At 43.9% G+C, this 12,635-nt stretch overlaps 1 protein-coding gene across 6 annotated transcripts in view; it reads right to left on the reverse strand.

The window, feature by feature from the left end:
• Nucleotides 1–12,635, reverse strand: part of ATP2B2 (ATPase plasma membrane Ca2+ transporting 2) — a 1,183,685-nt gene that overhangs the window by 250,356 nt on the left and 920,694 nt on the right. For all 6 annotated transcript variants that reach the window (XM_059716030.1, XM_059716027.1, XM_059716026.1 and 3 more), the window contains one exon: nucleotides 1,785–1,910. In XM_059716030.1, the coding sequence (XP_059572013.1) occupies nucleotides 1,785–1,910 (126 nt within the window). The remainder of the gene's footprint in view (nucleotides 1–1,784; nucleotides 1,911–12,635) is intronic.

The following is a 12,635-nucleotide window of genomic DNA, read 5'->3' on the forward strand; positions in this document are numbered from 1 at the left end:
TTGAGTGCCACCACCTAAGTGCCCCACATAATAGTTATTGCCAATACTGATCACATTGTTAGATTGAAGGTATAGAAATCGAGAAATTTTAGGCCCTAAAAACCATTTAAGTCTGCCCCACTGGTATTCATCTTCAAACATATGCAATGCAAGGCAAAATTAAATGACACCCCCAGCTCAGACATAGATCTAGTAAAAACATCAGGTGATGTTACAATTTTTTTTATCAATGGAAATGTATGAAATTTGGGGAATTTTTTAAAAGTTGTATTTGTTGACCCTTAAAATAAATAGGATGCTGGACATTTGTACTCAGGTTAAAAGTACAGCAACTGGACTTTTACAGATGACAAAATGACTGTGTGTACATAAATCTAGACAGAAGCACATTAAGCAGTTTATCCTTACAGTGTAGCCTTAAACTTTGTATTTTTTTCTGACTTTATCATACAACAAGGTCTTTAGACTTCTAGTTTTCACTGCCTGAAATCTGAAGATAACTATAACCCTTTATTAACCCCCACTAGGCATGCCTACATGAGATGTTTACTGCACAGTTAATAGGGGTGTCTACATATGCACCCCTATTAGGGCACATGAAACTAAATAAGCTCCACAGCAGAATAGGAATTATATATACAGGTACTACCCTGCTGCAGACTTTATTCATGTACAGCAGCACACATGTAGATGCTGACTGGCTGGCTGGGGCACGAGGGTGCTTCAATGCAGGGGCACATTGATCCCAGTAGGAGCAGCCCCGGGCTAGCGGGCTGACTGCCCAGGCCCCCAGCCATCTGGGGCTGCTGTGACCCAGTTCAATGTGCTGCAGTCCAAGCACATGTGCAGACACATGCCGGGGAGCTTCCTAGGAGCAATAAACTGGAACAATAAGCTCCACAGTTTATTGTTGCCTCCTAATGGCATGTATAGATGTGCCCAGTGTCACTAATATTGCTTCCAATATTCTGACTGGGACCTATCAATTCTAAGGAAATAATTGTCTGTAACCACTGAAGGCCATGTCCTGTTCCACCTATTGGGCATCTAAGTGTACATAAGTTCCTAAGAGTGATCCTATTCCATCTTGCTTGTGACCCTGAAAATTCATTAATGCATCTACTTGTGTAACAAACCAGAATTTTCCCTTTAAGACTGTTGCAAAAAAAGAAGTGAGGAGGAGGAGGACCTACCCACCTTTTGTAGGAACACTATTTCAGAGGATCAAATATGGTGGAATAGGATTGCATTTATGTGCCTACATACACTTACATGTTTAATAGGTATGTGCTTATCCAGAAAGTTAATCCATAACAAAAAAATCTACAAAACAGACTATTACCATTTAATTAACAGAAAGGCACAACTTTTCCTTCTTTTCTTTTTTAAACTTAAATAAGTGTGTTGTTTCTATGTCACTCTTATGAATAATAGTACATATATATAAATGCATATATTAATGTGTTATATCTATTTTTATGAAAAGTTGCTAATTGTAAATTTATAGGAAATTATTAAAAGGTAATAAGCACAGTATATGCCATTCTTTCTTTTCATTTGATTACATGCTGCAAGATTGCAACTTTAAATTGAATACAAAAAAAATCTAATCATTGTATAAAAAGCAAGAATTATTGCATTCCCTCATAACATGCATAAGAAAGTTTATATAGAAAAAAGTACTTTAAATACTGTTTCAGTTCTCAAAAATTGAAGCAATTTTCATCTCTGAAGAGTCTATGAAAATAATTTGGGAGCACCTACATGTGTTCTATGGGGGTTACCTTTCTTATCTTTCTTTTCTTCTTCTTCTCCACCAGCACCTAACAGAGTAAAGATGATGCCCGTCTGAGAATTCACACCAACAGCAGTGACAAGCATTCTCCCAGATCCCTCCATGACATGGGTACCTGAAAATGAGAAGTTAATATAAAATGTAGAAGTTAGTATATGTTTATATTCATAAAAATGTTTCTAAAGTCTGATTAGGCACAGATTCTGCCAGAGTAGGCAGTGGACCAGATTCTGTTCTTAGTTACACTGCAATAAACCTGGGGTAATTCTACTAATGACACCCACCAAAGAATCAATCCTTGTCTTTGTAGTTAACAAAAGCTTAACTACATATCTCAGAGTACTCATAAACTGGCATATTTTCTTATCTGGCACCCCTGATTCCCCATGGGTGCCGGATAACAAAGCTTTTGCTGTATTAGGAAACTGTTCAATGTATAATTTTCCATCTAGAAATTAACTCAATAATACATGAATATGTAACTGCAGCTCTCTTTGAAAGACTTTTAGATACATAGCAGAGGAACAATGATTCTGAGCATTACAAGAAGAAAATCTATGAATAAAGTGAAACTTCCCAAGAAGTGGTACAAATAATGAATTTTCTATTTGGAGAAAAAAAAGAGTTGTAAATTTTAATATAAAAGATTTATAATCAAATTAACATTAGACTCCAGTTTTACATTGAGTGTTGCTAAAAAAGTTTGGAGGGAAAAAACAAGATTATGTTATGCTGTATTTTTTAGGCAGTTTTATAAAATAATGAGAAAAAAGGCTGGTTAGACATCAGAGTATGACAGTAAATATGCAAAGGAAAGTACCAAACTTTGCCAACTCAGTCATTTAATGTGGTGATAAAATCTTAATCTTAAATCATTAGTCAGCTAATGATCGGATAAAAGGTTTAAAGACCAGACAAGGCTGGTATTGTTTAAATCATCTACCTGCATATGTACAAAAGAATGAAAACCAAACAGCAAGTTACTAATGTTGCCTGCAATTTTCTAATCTTTCTTGTCATTTCTGCTTAGGATTTGTATTCCTTTCTCTGTTTGTATGGTAATGATTGCCCAGTTTTTAATAATGTGGTTTTGGATTTGTGGAATATCTAGTAACTATACATCAATGTTACATACTTATCACAACACATTTTACATTTTCTAGTATTTTCCCTCTGTGCCCAAAATGAATATAATTAATAACTAGATGGTCACATTCATACTATTTAAATTAGAATGTGTCAGGCTAATTAATATACTATGCAGACCTTATTCAAGTTCAAATATTTTATAGAAGTAGAAAGATTTAGAAAAAAATATTACGTGCAGATGAATGTTAGGATTTTTTTAAATCCCTCAAAACCGCCCTTTTTGGAATGGAAAGATAGTGGCACTGAGACTGTGGTTTATTTTGCTCCTTTCTGCATAAATAAATAGTATTATTTAGGCTGCACCATTCCTGTCCATTGAGGATAGGCAGGATTCACCCTTATATCATGTACTGATATGTACCCTAGTTACCGAGATAGACTCTGTATTTTACATGATGTATTGGAATGCTTACTATATGCTTAAAATGCCTTAATTTGATAAGGGCTATTGGAGGGACAAACAGGAAACGCAGTAGCTTTCCCATTAAGGACATCTTGAAACACATCTGAAAGACAATAGGATTTGTCAAAAGGACTAAGCAGCTTTCAAAAACACTTCCTGAACAGGTAGAGAGAACTGATTTGTAAATTAAGTGAAAAGACTGTCAGCTACAGCCCATGGAGGGTCCATAACAATCTTAGACTAACCAAATTTCTCATGTGGGAGGTGAATATGCACCTGATAAAGCAATACTATTGACTGTGCACACATTTAGCTTACAGTTTTCTCTTAAGTACCTTCTGACCAAACAATAGGGCTGCTTTAATGATACTCTGATCACTGGTTACTGCCAATCTACAGGTGTTAGATAAACATTGGATGTACTACGGCACCCATGTTTAATAAACATAGGGGACAGGTACAGATATTTGACTTTTACCAGTGTAAGTGTTCTGAAACAGGTCTATCTATACCTGTAACAGAGCATAAGTTTAGCACACAAAACCGGTCTATATCCATATCAGAACAGACGTTTTCCCCGTGGGGCATTTGTCCACATAATTGGCATTTATCCTCTAAAAACGTTTGTGGTTTAATTTTCTTTTCTTAGTTTATGATGACTAAATGAGTAAAGTGGATGTGATTTACCACTTAATAGTTTATTATGATATAGCTAGTAAAACACCTGCCCTTTCAGTTCTACTTACTGCCAGATGGGTTTTTAGGACAAGAAATGCCCAGGAGAGTCCTCCCAAAGGGCTTCACTCTCTTGTTCCCCTCACTTTTTCCAGGGGTTTGGGGGTTTGATGGGTGAAATCTTTTTGTGCAAAGGCACCCCAGAGGCTGCATGCCCCTCGGTTTTTTTGGTGCTTGTTGAAACAGTACTTTTACCTCCCTCTTTTTCTGCATGCTTTTTGCACTGGGCGCTGGGTGTAGAGTACCTTAGGGCTACAAAAGTGTACACAAGCACTGCATCTCCCATGTACTCACTTTACAAAGCTGCCTCCAGCATTTTTTTCCTGCTATGTTTTGCACAGGGAAGAGTTCTGTTTTGACAGGTTTTTTCAAGCACTTTCCATGCCGGCGCCAGACTGTCTGGGGGGTTTTTTTACACCAGAACAAGGCCAGTGGGGGTGGGGCGGGGCAGGGGTGGGGGGGCTGCCCCCCTAAGGGTCTATAAATATGTGGACAGGGATTGGGGTGCATATGCTGTATCCACAGAGAATGGGACTCAGCCCAGTGGGACACTTGCCCCTGGTGGCATAACTGGTTTGACCGTTTTGACAACAGTGCTAGCTGCTGATATCAGTGCAGTGTTCTACTGCAGGATGAGACTGCTTTTGCAATACTTGAAACAGGACACCCTGAGCTGTTCCACAAGCAATGCATAGGTAAGTGAGACACTTGGCTATGCCCTGAGGGAGGGTGGCTTGCATTGTTTACTTACATTTTCATGTAAATAGGATTTAATTGCTGTGAATGTTGGTGCAAGCTATCCCACAGCATGAAGTCCTGCAGTCACAGGCAAGGTTTCAAGGCAGGGTGGGGGATACACCCTATGACCCTTCTCACCCCTCGTGCCTCCCCCGCACCCCCGCTTGCATGCAGCAGAGGTACCACTATTTCAGGGCTGCATGGCAGTTTTTAGAATACAAAGTCTTATGCTCTTAACTTCCTGCTCCCTCCTATTTCTACTTCCCGAATGCTGTTTCATATGCTTCTCCTGCTGTGCAGAGCAGGTAGAAGAGAAAAACAGAACCTTTAGATACTTGCCTGATGCCACTTCCATCTCCAGTAAAAATGCTGGCAATGTCACTGCCAGGTGCCTCTTCACTACTCTTAATATGATTTTATTGAAAAAAGCAAGTGGGACTTCACCATTAACCTCTCTCTGCCACGATGTAGACAAGCCCTTGTATTCTGTGAATACATCAGCGACTAAAAATTGGTCAACCTAGTCCAAGCAGCTACTTACTGAAATATGCTTCATTAGCTGTTTTCAAATATCATGTATGTAATGTTCCTTTTTCTTTGTTTCTTTTTATGTAGCCATTTTTTTTTAAACTAAAATATTATTACCTTACTTGGGCTCAGTGTACTCTCCATCCACATATAAACGAGCACTGTCATTTATGAGTGCTGGGTCTAGTAGGTACAGTAAAATAAGTCAAATGAAGTTTTAGTCTTAGGGTACTGTATTTTCATAACAGTGATAATTATAATATCTCATGTGTCTGCCTTTCTCAGCCTCCCTCCCTTCCTTGCTGCCTGCCTTCCTCTAGTGGCTGCCCGAAGATCTGAGGTGCTGGACCCCGGCCTGACCCTGATTCCTATTTCTAATGAGTGTGCTCTTTTGTATCTTGTGAGGACAATTATCCCAAGTAATTCTGTGCATGCTAAGGATTAAATTAATAATCATACTTAATAGTAATATTCATAAATGACACATGCATACATACATGCATTCATACATATGTACAGTCATTCTAATCCCTCATACATAATCCATTCATACATACAGTCAGTCTTCCCCTCTCAGGTCTTAGCACCCGAGTCCTTCCTGTAGCAACTGGAGTGGTGGGCAAGAAGTACTCATTCCTGTGTACTAACCATGTCTCAACAAATGAATAAGCCCTCCACAGTGGAAGATTTGAACGCAGATATTGCTGCAACCTTCAGACTGTCATTGCAGCCTCAGCAAAAGCAAAGGCCCTCAGCTCCCTCTTCCCTCCTGTATGGTGGCTCTTATTATTAGCTCCCTCTTCCCTGCATCTGTAATGACATCAACCCCTATGACCATAAGTGTGATTTAGCAATTTTAAATCAACTTTAATGTAAACAAATTCAATCAATCACTCAATGAATCCTCAGTGGTGTTTGGGTAATGGCCCTCCCTCTTGACCTGCCCTGTAGGGGTGCTTTATGCAAACTATGGGGGTACGGCTGCCCAAATGGAGAGGAGGGAGCAGGGAGGAGACAAGATGCTTTGCGGGGCTTTTTGTCACCAGGGATACACTCTGTCTTATTGACTAATAGATATATAGAAGTCCCTTCCCTTGGCAATATTTTAGTATCTTCAGCCTTAACATTCTCTGGCATTCTCTGGTGTCAGAACAATTCTGGAGAATGACTAATATTATTGGTACCATTTCCTCCTGAACATCTGGAATCACACCCCTTTCTATTAGAACCCACTGTTAGGGAGTTATCAGATATGTTATCTTTCCCTAATTCCCTATCTGTTTTGCTCCAGTGTTTCATAAGTATTTCAATAGGAACTACCTTTCCATTTTTTTCCTTCCCTTTCTCAGGGGTCATAGAGGGGTAGAATCTGTCTGTACTCTCCACACGCATATCCCATTCACTGAGTAACTCCTTTGTCTGTCTTCCAAAAGAGACAGCCTAGAGAAAATGCCCTGTTCATACATCCCTGAAAAACCTAGAGTCCATTTCCCTTAGTGAGCCTTTTTCTTGAGTTTCTTCAATATGACAGTGAATCTCTGTATCTATACCATTCAATCCTGCAGAAGTTATTTGTGTTGTTTAAATTCTCATTTTTCACCCATGTCCTAGTGTTTGGGATTTTATTTTGGTTCATATTATTGCTTTCTTCTAAAACACCATGTAAAGTGACTTGTAACGTGTCAGAGAAAATGGGTGTTCAATGACTCTCTTTCACTATCTGAGCTCATTAAAGAATATCCATAACTTTCTTTTAACTCATCCCAGGGATCTTTCAAGGCTGTAACTGTACCAGGAAAGGGCCTCACTCCTTCTTCCTCATGCTGCAGACTGACACACACAACAACAACAATAAACACACACCCTTCTTCCTGGTTACTGGCCATGTCCCAGGGAATGAACAAGCGCTGATGCCACTTTCTACATATCACTCTCTCTCTTTCCCCACAGCTTGGGGCTCACACTTTGCTTACCACCTCTGCCTCCCTGGGCTTCTTGGGTAAAAAACCTCCCTCCCTCCTGCCCCATGGCTTGGGTCATAAGTGTGGTCATACAGGGTACTGGAGCCTCTAAGCACATGCCTTCCTCTCCCTGGACAGGCCCTCCTCCTAGCCTCTTCCCTGTGCTGCTTTCCCCATGGCTGGGACCTCCCTCAGGGCTGTGTCATAGCACCCCTGCTTGGTGTTGGCCCACATGCCCTCTGACCTCCATACACTATTACATACACTAAACATACACTATTGTTAACAATTACACTATTACCAAATAACTTGCTTTGTGCATGCCACAAAGCAAACAAAGCCTAATGCTTCACCACTTCACTAACAACAGCATCCTAGCTTCCCCACTCCATGGTGGGGAACAGCCTGAAGAAGGAGAACATTGGGAACCTGAAAGCCATGGGGAGGCCAGCACTACAGAACAGGTAAGAAACAAGAAGGTAAGAAACAATGGGCCCCTTGGGACTTGGAGCGGGGGGGCAGCAAAGGCACCAGTCGCAGGGCTCAAGTGCCTATATACTAATGCTAGGAGCATGGGGAATAAGCAGGATGAATTAGCGCTCCTGCTTGCACTAAACACCTATGACTTAGTGGGGCTAACAGAGACCTGGTGGGATTCATCCCATGACTGGGCGATACATATTGAGGGCTATAGATTGTATAGAAAGGACAGGTCAGGGAAGAAAGGGGGGGGGGGGTTTGCACTTTATGTCAGTGAGCAATATACATCAACCCTCATCAAGACAGAATCCGAGGTTGAGGAAGTAGAAGGATTGTGGGTTAGGCTACATGGGGGGCAAGGAGAAAGGGATTTGGTGGTAGGGGTCTGCTACAGACCCCCACACCAAGGGGAAGAAATAGATGCGGGGCTCCTGAGGCAACTCTCGGAGACCATAAAAGCTAAAGAGGCGGTAGTCATGGGGGACCTAAACTACCCAGACATCTGCTGGGAGACGCAGACAGCAAGGTCCCATCGCTCACGCAGGTTTCTAACCTGTGTACAGGACCTCCACCTGACACAGGAGGTGCATGGTCCCACTAGGGGGAATGCCATACTGGATCTGATATTGGCAACGGGAGATGACATGATAGGGGACCTCCAGATCGGTAGCCATTTGGGAGACAGTGATCACCTTATAATAGAATTCAACATAAGACGGCGAGTGGGTAAGGTAACTAGTAGGGTGAAAGTGCTAGACTTTAGGAAAGCTGATCTCAATGCACTCAGGCGATTAGTCAAGGAAGCACTGCAGAGTAGGAGTTTTGAAGGGATGGGAGCCCAAGAAGGGTGGCTGTGCCTTAAGGAAACGATCCTTCGGGCACAAAGCAAGATGATCCCTGAGCGAGGCAAAAGAGGGAAAGGGGCCAGGAGGCTTCCATGGCTGACCAGAGAAATCCAGGGCAGCCTAAGGGCCAAAAGGGGAGCACATAAAAAGTGGAAACAGGGTGAGATCACTAAAGATGAATATACCTCCTCTGCTCGTGCTTGTAGGGAGGCAGTTAGGCGGGCCAAAGCTACCATGGAGCTGAGGATGGCAACCCAAGTAAAAGACAACAAGAAATTGTTTTTTAGATATATTGGGAGTAAAAGGAAGGCCCAGGGAGGAATAGGACCACTGCTAAATGGGCAGAAACAATTGGTGACAGATAGGGGGGACAAGGCTGAACTCCTCAACGAGTTCTTTGCCTCAGTGTTCCTAAGTGAGGGGCACGACAAGTCTCTCACTGGGGTTGTAGAGAGGCAGCAGCAAGGCGCCGGACTTCCATACGTAGATCCTGAGGTGGTGCAGAGTCATTTGGAAGAACTGGATGCCTTTAAATCGGCAGGCCCGGATGGGCTCCATCCGAGGGTGCTGAAGGCACTGGCCGACATCATTGCAGAGCCACTGGCGGGAATATTCGAACGCTCGTGGCGCACGGGCCAAGTCCCAGAAGACTGGAAAAGGGCTAACGTGGTCCCCATTTTCAAAAAGGGGAGGAAGGAGGACCCGGGCAACTATAGGCCAGTCAGTCTCACCTCCATCCTTGGTAAAGTCTTTGAAAAAATTATCAAGGCTCACATTTGTGAGAGCCCGGCAGGGCAAATTATGCTGAGGGGAAACCAGCATGGGTTTGTGGCGGGCAGATCATGCCTGACCAACCTAGTCTCTTTCTATGACCAGGTTACGAAACGCCTGGACACAGGAGGAGGGGTGGATGTCATATACTTAGACTTCAGGAAGGCCTTCAATACGGTATCCCACCCCACACTGGTGAACAAGCTAAGAGGCTGTGATGTGGATGAATGCACAGTCCGGTGGGTGGCGAATTGGCTAGAGGGTCGCACCCAAAGAGTCGTGGTAGATGGGTCGGTCTCAACCTGGAAGGGTGTGGGCAGTGGGGTCCCGCAGGGTTCGGTCCTTGGACCGATACTCTTTAATGTCTTCATCAGCGACTTGGACAAGGGAGTCAAATGTACTCTGTCCAAGTTTGCAGATGACACAAAGCTATGGGGAGAAGTGGACACGCCGGAGGGCAGGGAACAGCTGCAGGCAGACCTGGATAGGTTGCACAAGTGGGCAGAAAACAACAGGATGCAGTTCAACAAGGAGAAATGCAAAGTGCTGCACCTAGGGAGGAAAAATGTCCAGCACACCTACAGCCTAGGAAATGACCTGCTGGGTGGCACAGAGGTGGAAAGGGATCTTGGAGTCCTAGTGGACTCCAAGATGAACATGAGCCGGCAGTGTGACGAAGCCATCAGAAAAGCCAATGGCACTTTATCGTGCATCAGCAGATGCATGACGAATAGGTCCAGGGAGGTGATACTTCCCCTCTATAGGGCGCTGGTCAGACCGCAGTTGGAGTACTGCGTGCAATTCTGGGCGCCACACTTCAGGAAGGATGCGGATAACCTGGAGAGGGTCCAGAGAAGGGCAACTCGTATGGTCAAGGGCCTGCAGACCAAGCCCTACGAGGAGAGACTAGAGAAACTGGACCTTTTCAGCCTCCGCAAGAGAAGGTTGAGAGGCGACCTTGTGGCTGCCTATAAGTTCATCACGGGGGCACAGAAGGGAATTGGTGAGGATTTATTCACCAAGGCGCCCCCGGGGGTTACAAGAAACAATGGCCACAAGCTAGCAGAGAGCAGATTTAGACTGGACATTAGGAAGAACTTCTTCACAGTTCGAGTGGCCAAGGTCTGGAACGGGCTCCCAAGGGAGGTGGTGCTCTCCCCTACCCTGGGGGTCTTCAAGAGGAGGTTAGACGAGTATCTAGCTGGGGTCATCTAGACCCAGCACTCTTTCCTGCTTATGCAGGGGGTCGGACTTGATGATCTATTGAGGTCCCTTCCGACCCTAACATCTATGAATCTATGTAGGCCTTCCTCACTCTTGCCACAGGGCTTCCTTAGCCTGTTCCTTTCCCCTGCTGCTTTCCCCATGGCTGGCCGGGGGCCTAGGTCTTACCACCCCTTGCTGGTGCTTTCACCATGACTGGGCTTCTCGAGCAATACACCTCCCTCCCCCACTCCTGCCCCATGGCTTGTCTCTCTTCTGTAAATACTCTGTCCCACCATGAAGGTATATTTGTGGGAATACTGATTATTGGTATTCTTTTAACCTAACTGGTTACCCTCACTCTGGGTGCTCTTTTCCTCTTCACAAATAAAAAAGTTTTTCAGCCAACTGGCTGTGGTCTCACTCAGGGCTCTCTCTCAGCACCACTGGTGGGTGATGGCCAACATACCATCTCCTCTCACACTCTTGCAACAGTGCAGTTTTTCCCAGAATTCCTCTCCCTGGACAGGCCCTCCTAGCCTTTTCCTGTTGCTGCTTGCTGCCTAGGATGAGGCTGTCAGGCAAAAAAAGCTCTCCTTCCCCATGGCCCAGGAGGATGAAGACAGTCTCTGACCTCAGCCATTCACAGGCAAGATGCAGAGGGGTTTTGCCATCTTCCAGATGAAGCCAGGCAGTACAGATGATGTAGGATTTCAAGCTGTACAGCTTGCTGTTTAAATACCTCCCTCCCTGAATTCAACCACACATTTTGAAAGGAGTACTTTGCAAACCTTTCTTCTAAATAAATATTTAGCCTAAAAAGCCTAGTCACACTTAAAGAATAGACTTTTCATTTTATTAGAAAATGTCAAAAAGAAAGTCACAGCATAGTGCTAAGAGCTCACCGACAACCTAAACTCACAGATACATACACACACACACATCCTTATTCCATATTCCACGCACACCCATATGAGCCTGTTCACCCTGTTCCTTTGCCCATGGCCATGTCTCCCCCCACACACATACCACACACACTCAGCCAGTCCCATTGATGTAAGAGTTCAAGCTGAGCAGCTTGTTGGCAATTTTCATCAAGCTAAGCAGTTTCTGCTGAAGATTCACACACACGTCTGTATATAAAGCCCTCTCTAGAGCCTATGCTTCACCACTTGAATACCAATGGAATCCCAGCTTCTCCAGATCATAATGTATTAACATTCCTGGGAACAGTCAGCAGTTTCTGGGAGCAGTTGGCACAGGGTAACATTCCTGGGAGCAGTTGGCAGAGGGTACAGCTTACTGTACTGGTTACCCTCACTGATGGTGCTCTGCAACTTTATTATCTTGTTATTACCTTACTTGGGCTCAGTGTACTCTCCATCCACAAATAAAGGAGCACTGTCATTTATGGGTGCTGGGTCCAGCAGGTACAGCAAAATAAGTAGAATGAAGTTTTGGTCTTCAGATGTAACGTATCAGAGAAAATGGCCTCTCTCATATTTTGGGTCTTATTTGGGTCTACATACCCTCTCTTGCTACAGTGCAGTTTTTCAGAGAACTCCCCTCCCTGGACAGGCCCTGAGCCTTTTCTCTGCTTGCCCCCACTTCTGCCACACAGCTGGGGCTTCTCAGGTAAGATACCCCCCCTCTGCCTTTGAACTCTTGTCTTCTAGCACTACTAGTGCCTACTGTTCAATCATATTTTTCTATATGGGGCTTTCTTCCACTGTTTAATCATATTTTTCTATATGGGACTTTCTATATGGCACTTACAGACACAATGCACACACCCACACTGCTTATGCTCTTATCACTGTTTCCCATGTCTGGGGGCACCCTCTCAGCACTCCTGGTTGGTGCTGGCCAATGTGCTCCCCCCGCTTCTTGCCCCATGCCTTGGAACTTGTTCTTCTCTTCACAAATAAAAAAGTTTTTCAGCCATTCCAGCTTGCCTACTCCATGGTGGGCCTTACAATACAACTGACCACCCACCCACACACTTAGCCTGTCCCATTGATGTAGGA

The sequence above is a fragment of the Alligator mississippiensis genome, chromosome 12, assembly GCF_030867095.1.
Source record: "Alligator mississippiensis isolate rAllMis1 chromosome 12, rAllMis1, whole genome shotgun sequence".
Lineage (NCBI taxonomy): Eukaryota > Metazoa > Chordata > Crocodylia > Alligatoridae > Alligator > Alligator mississippiensis.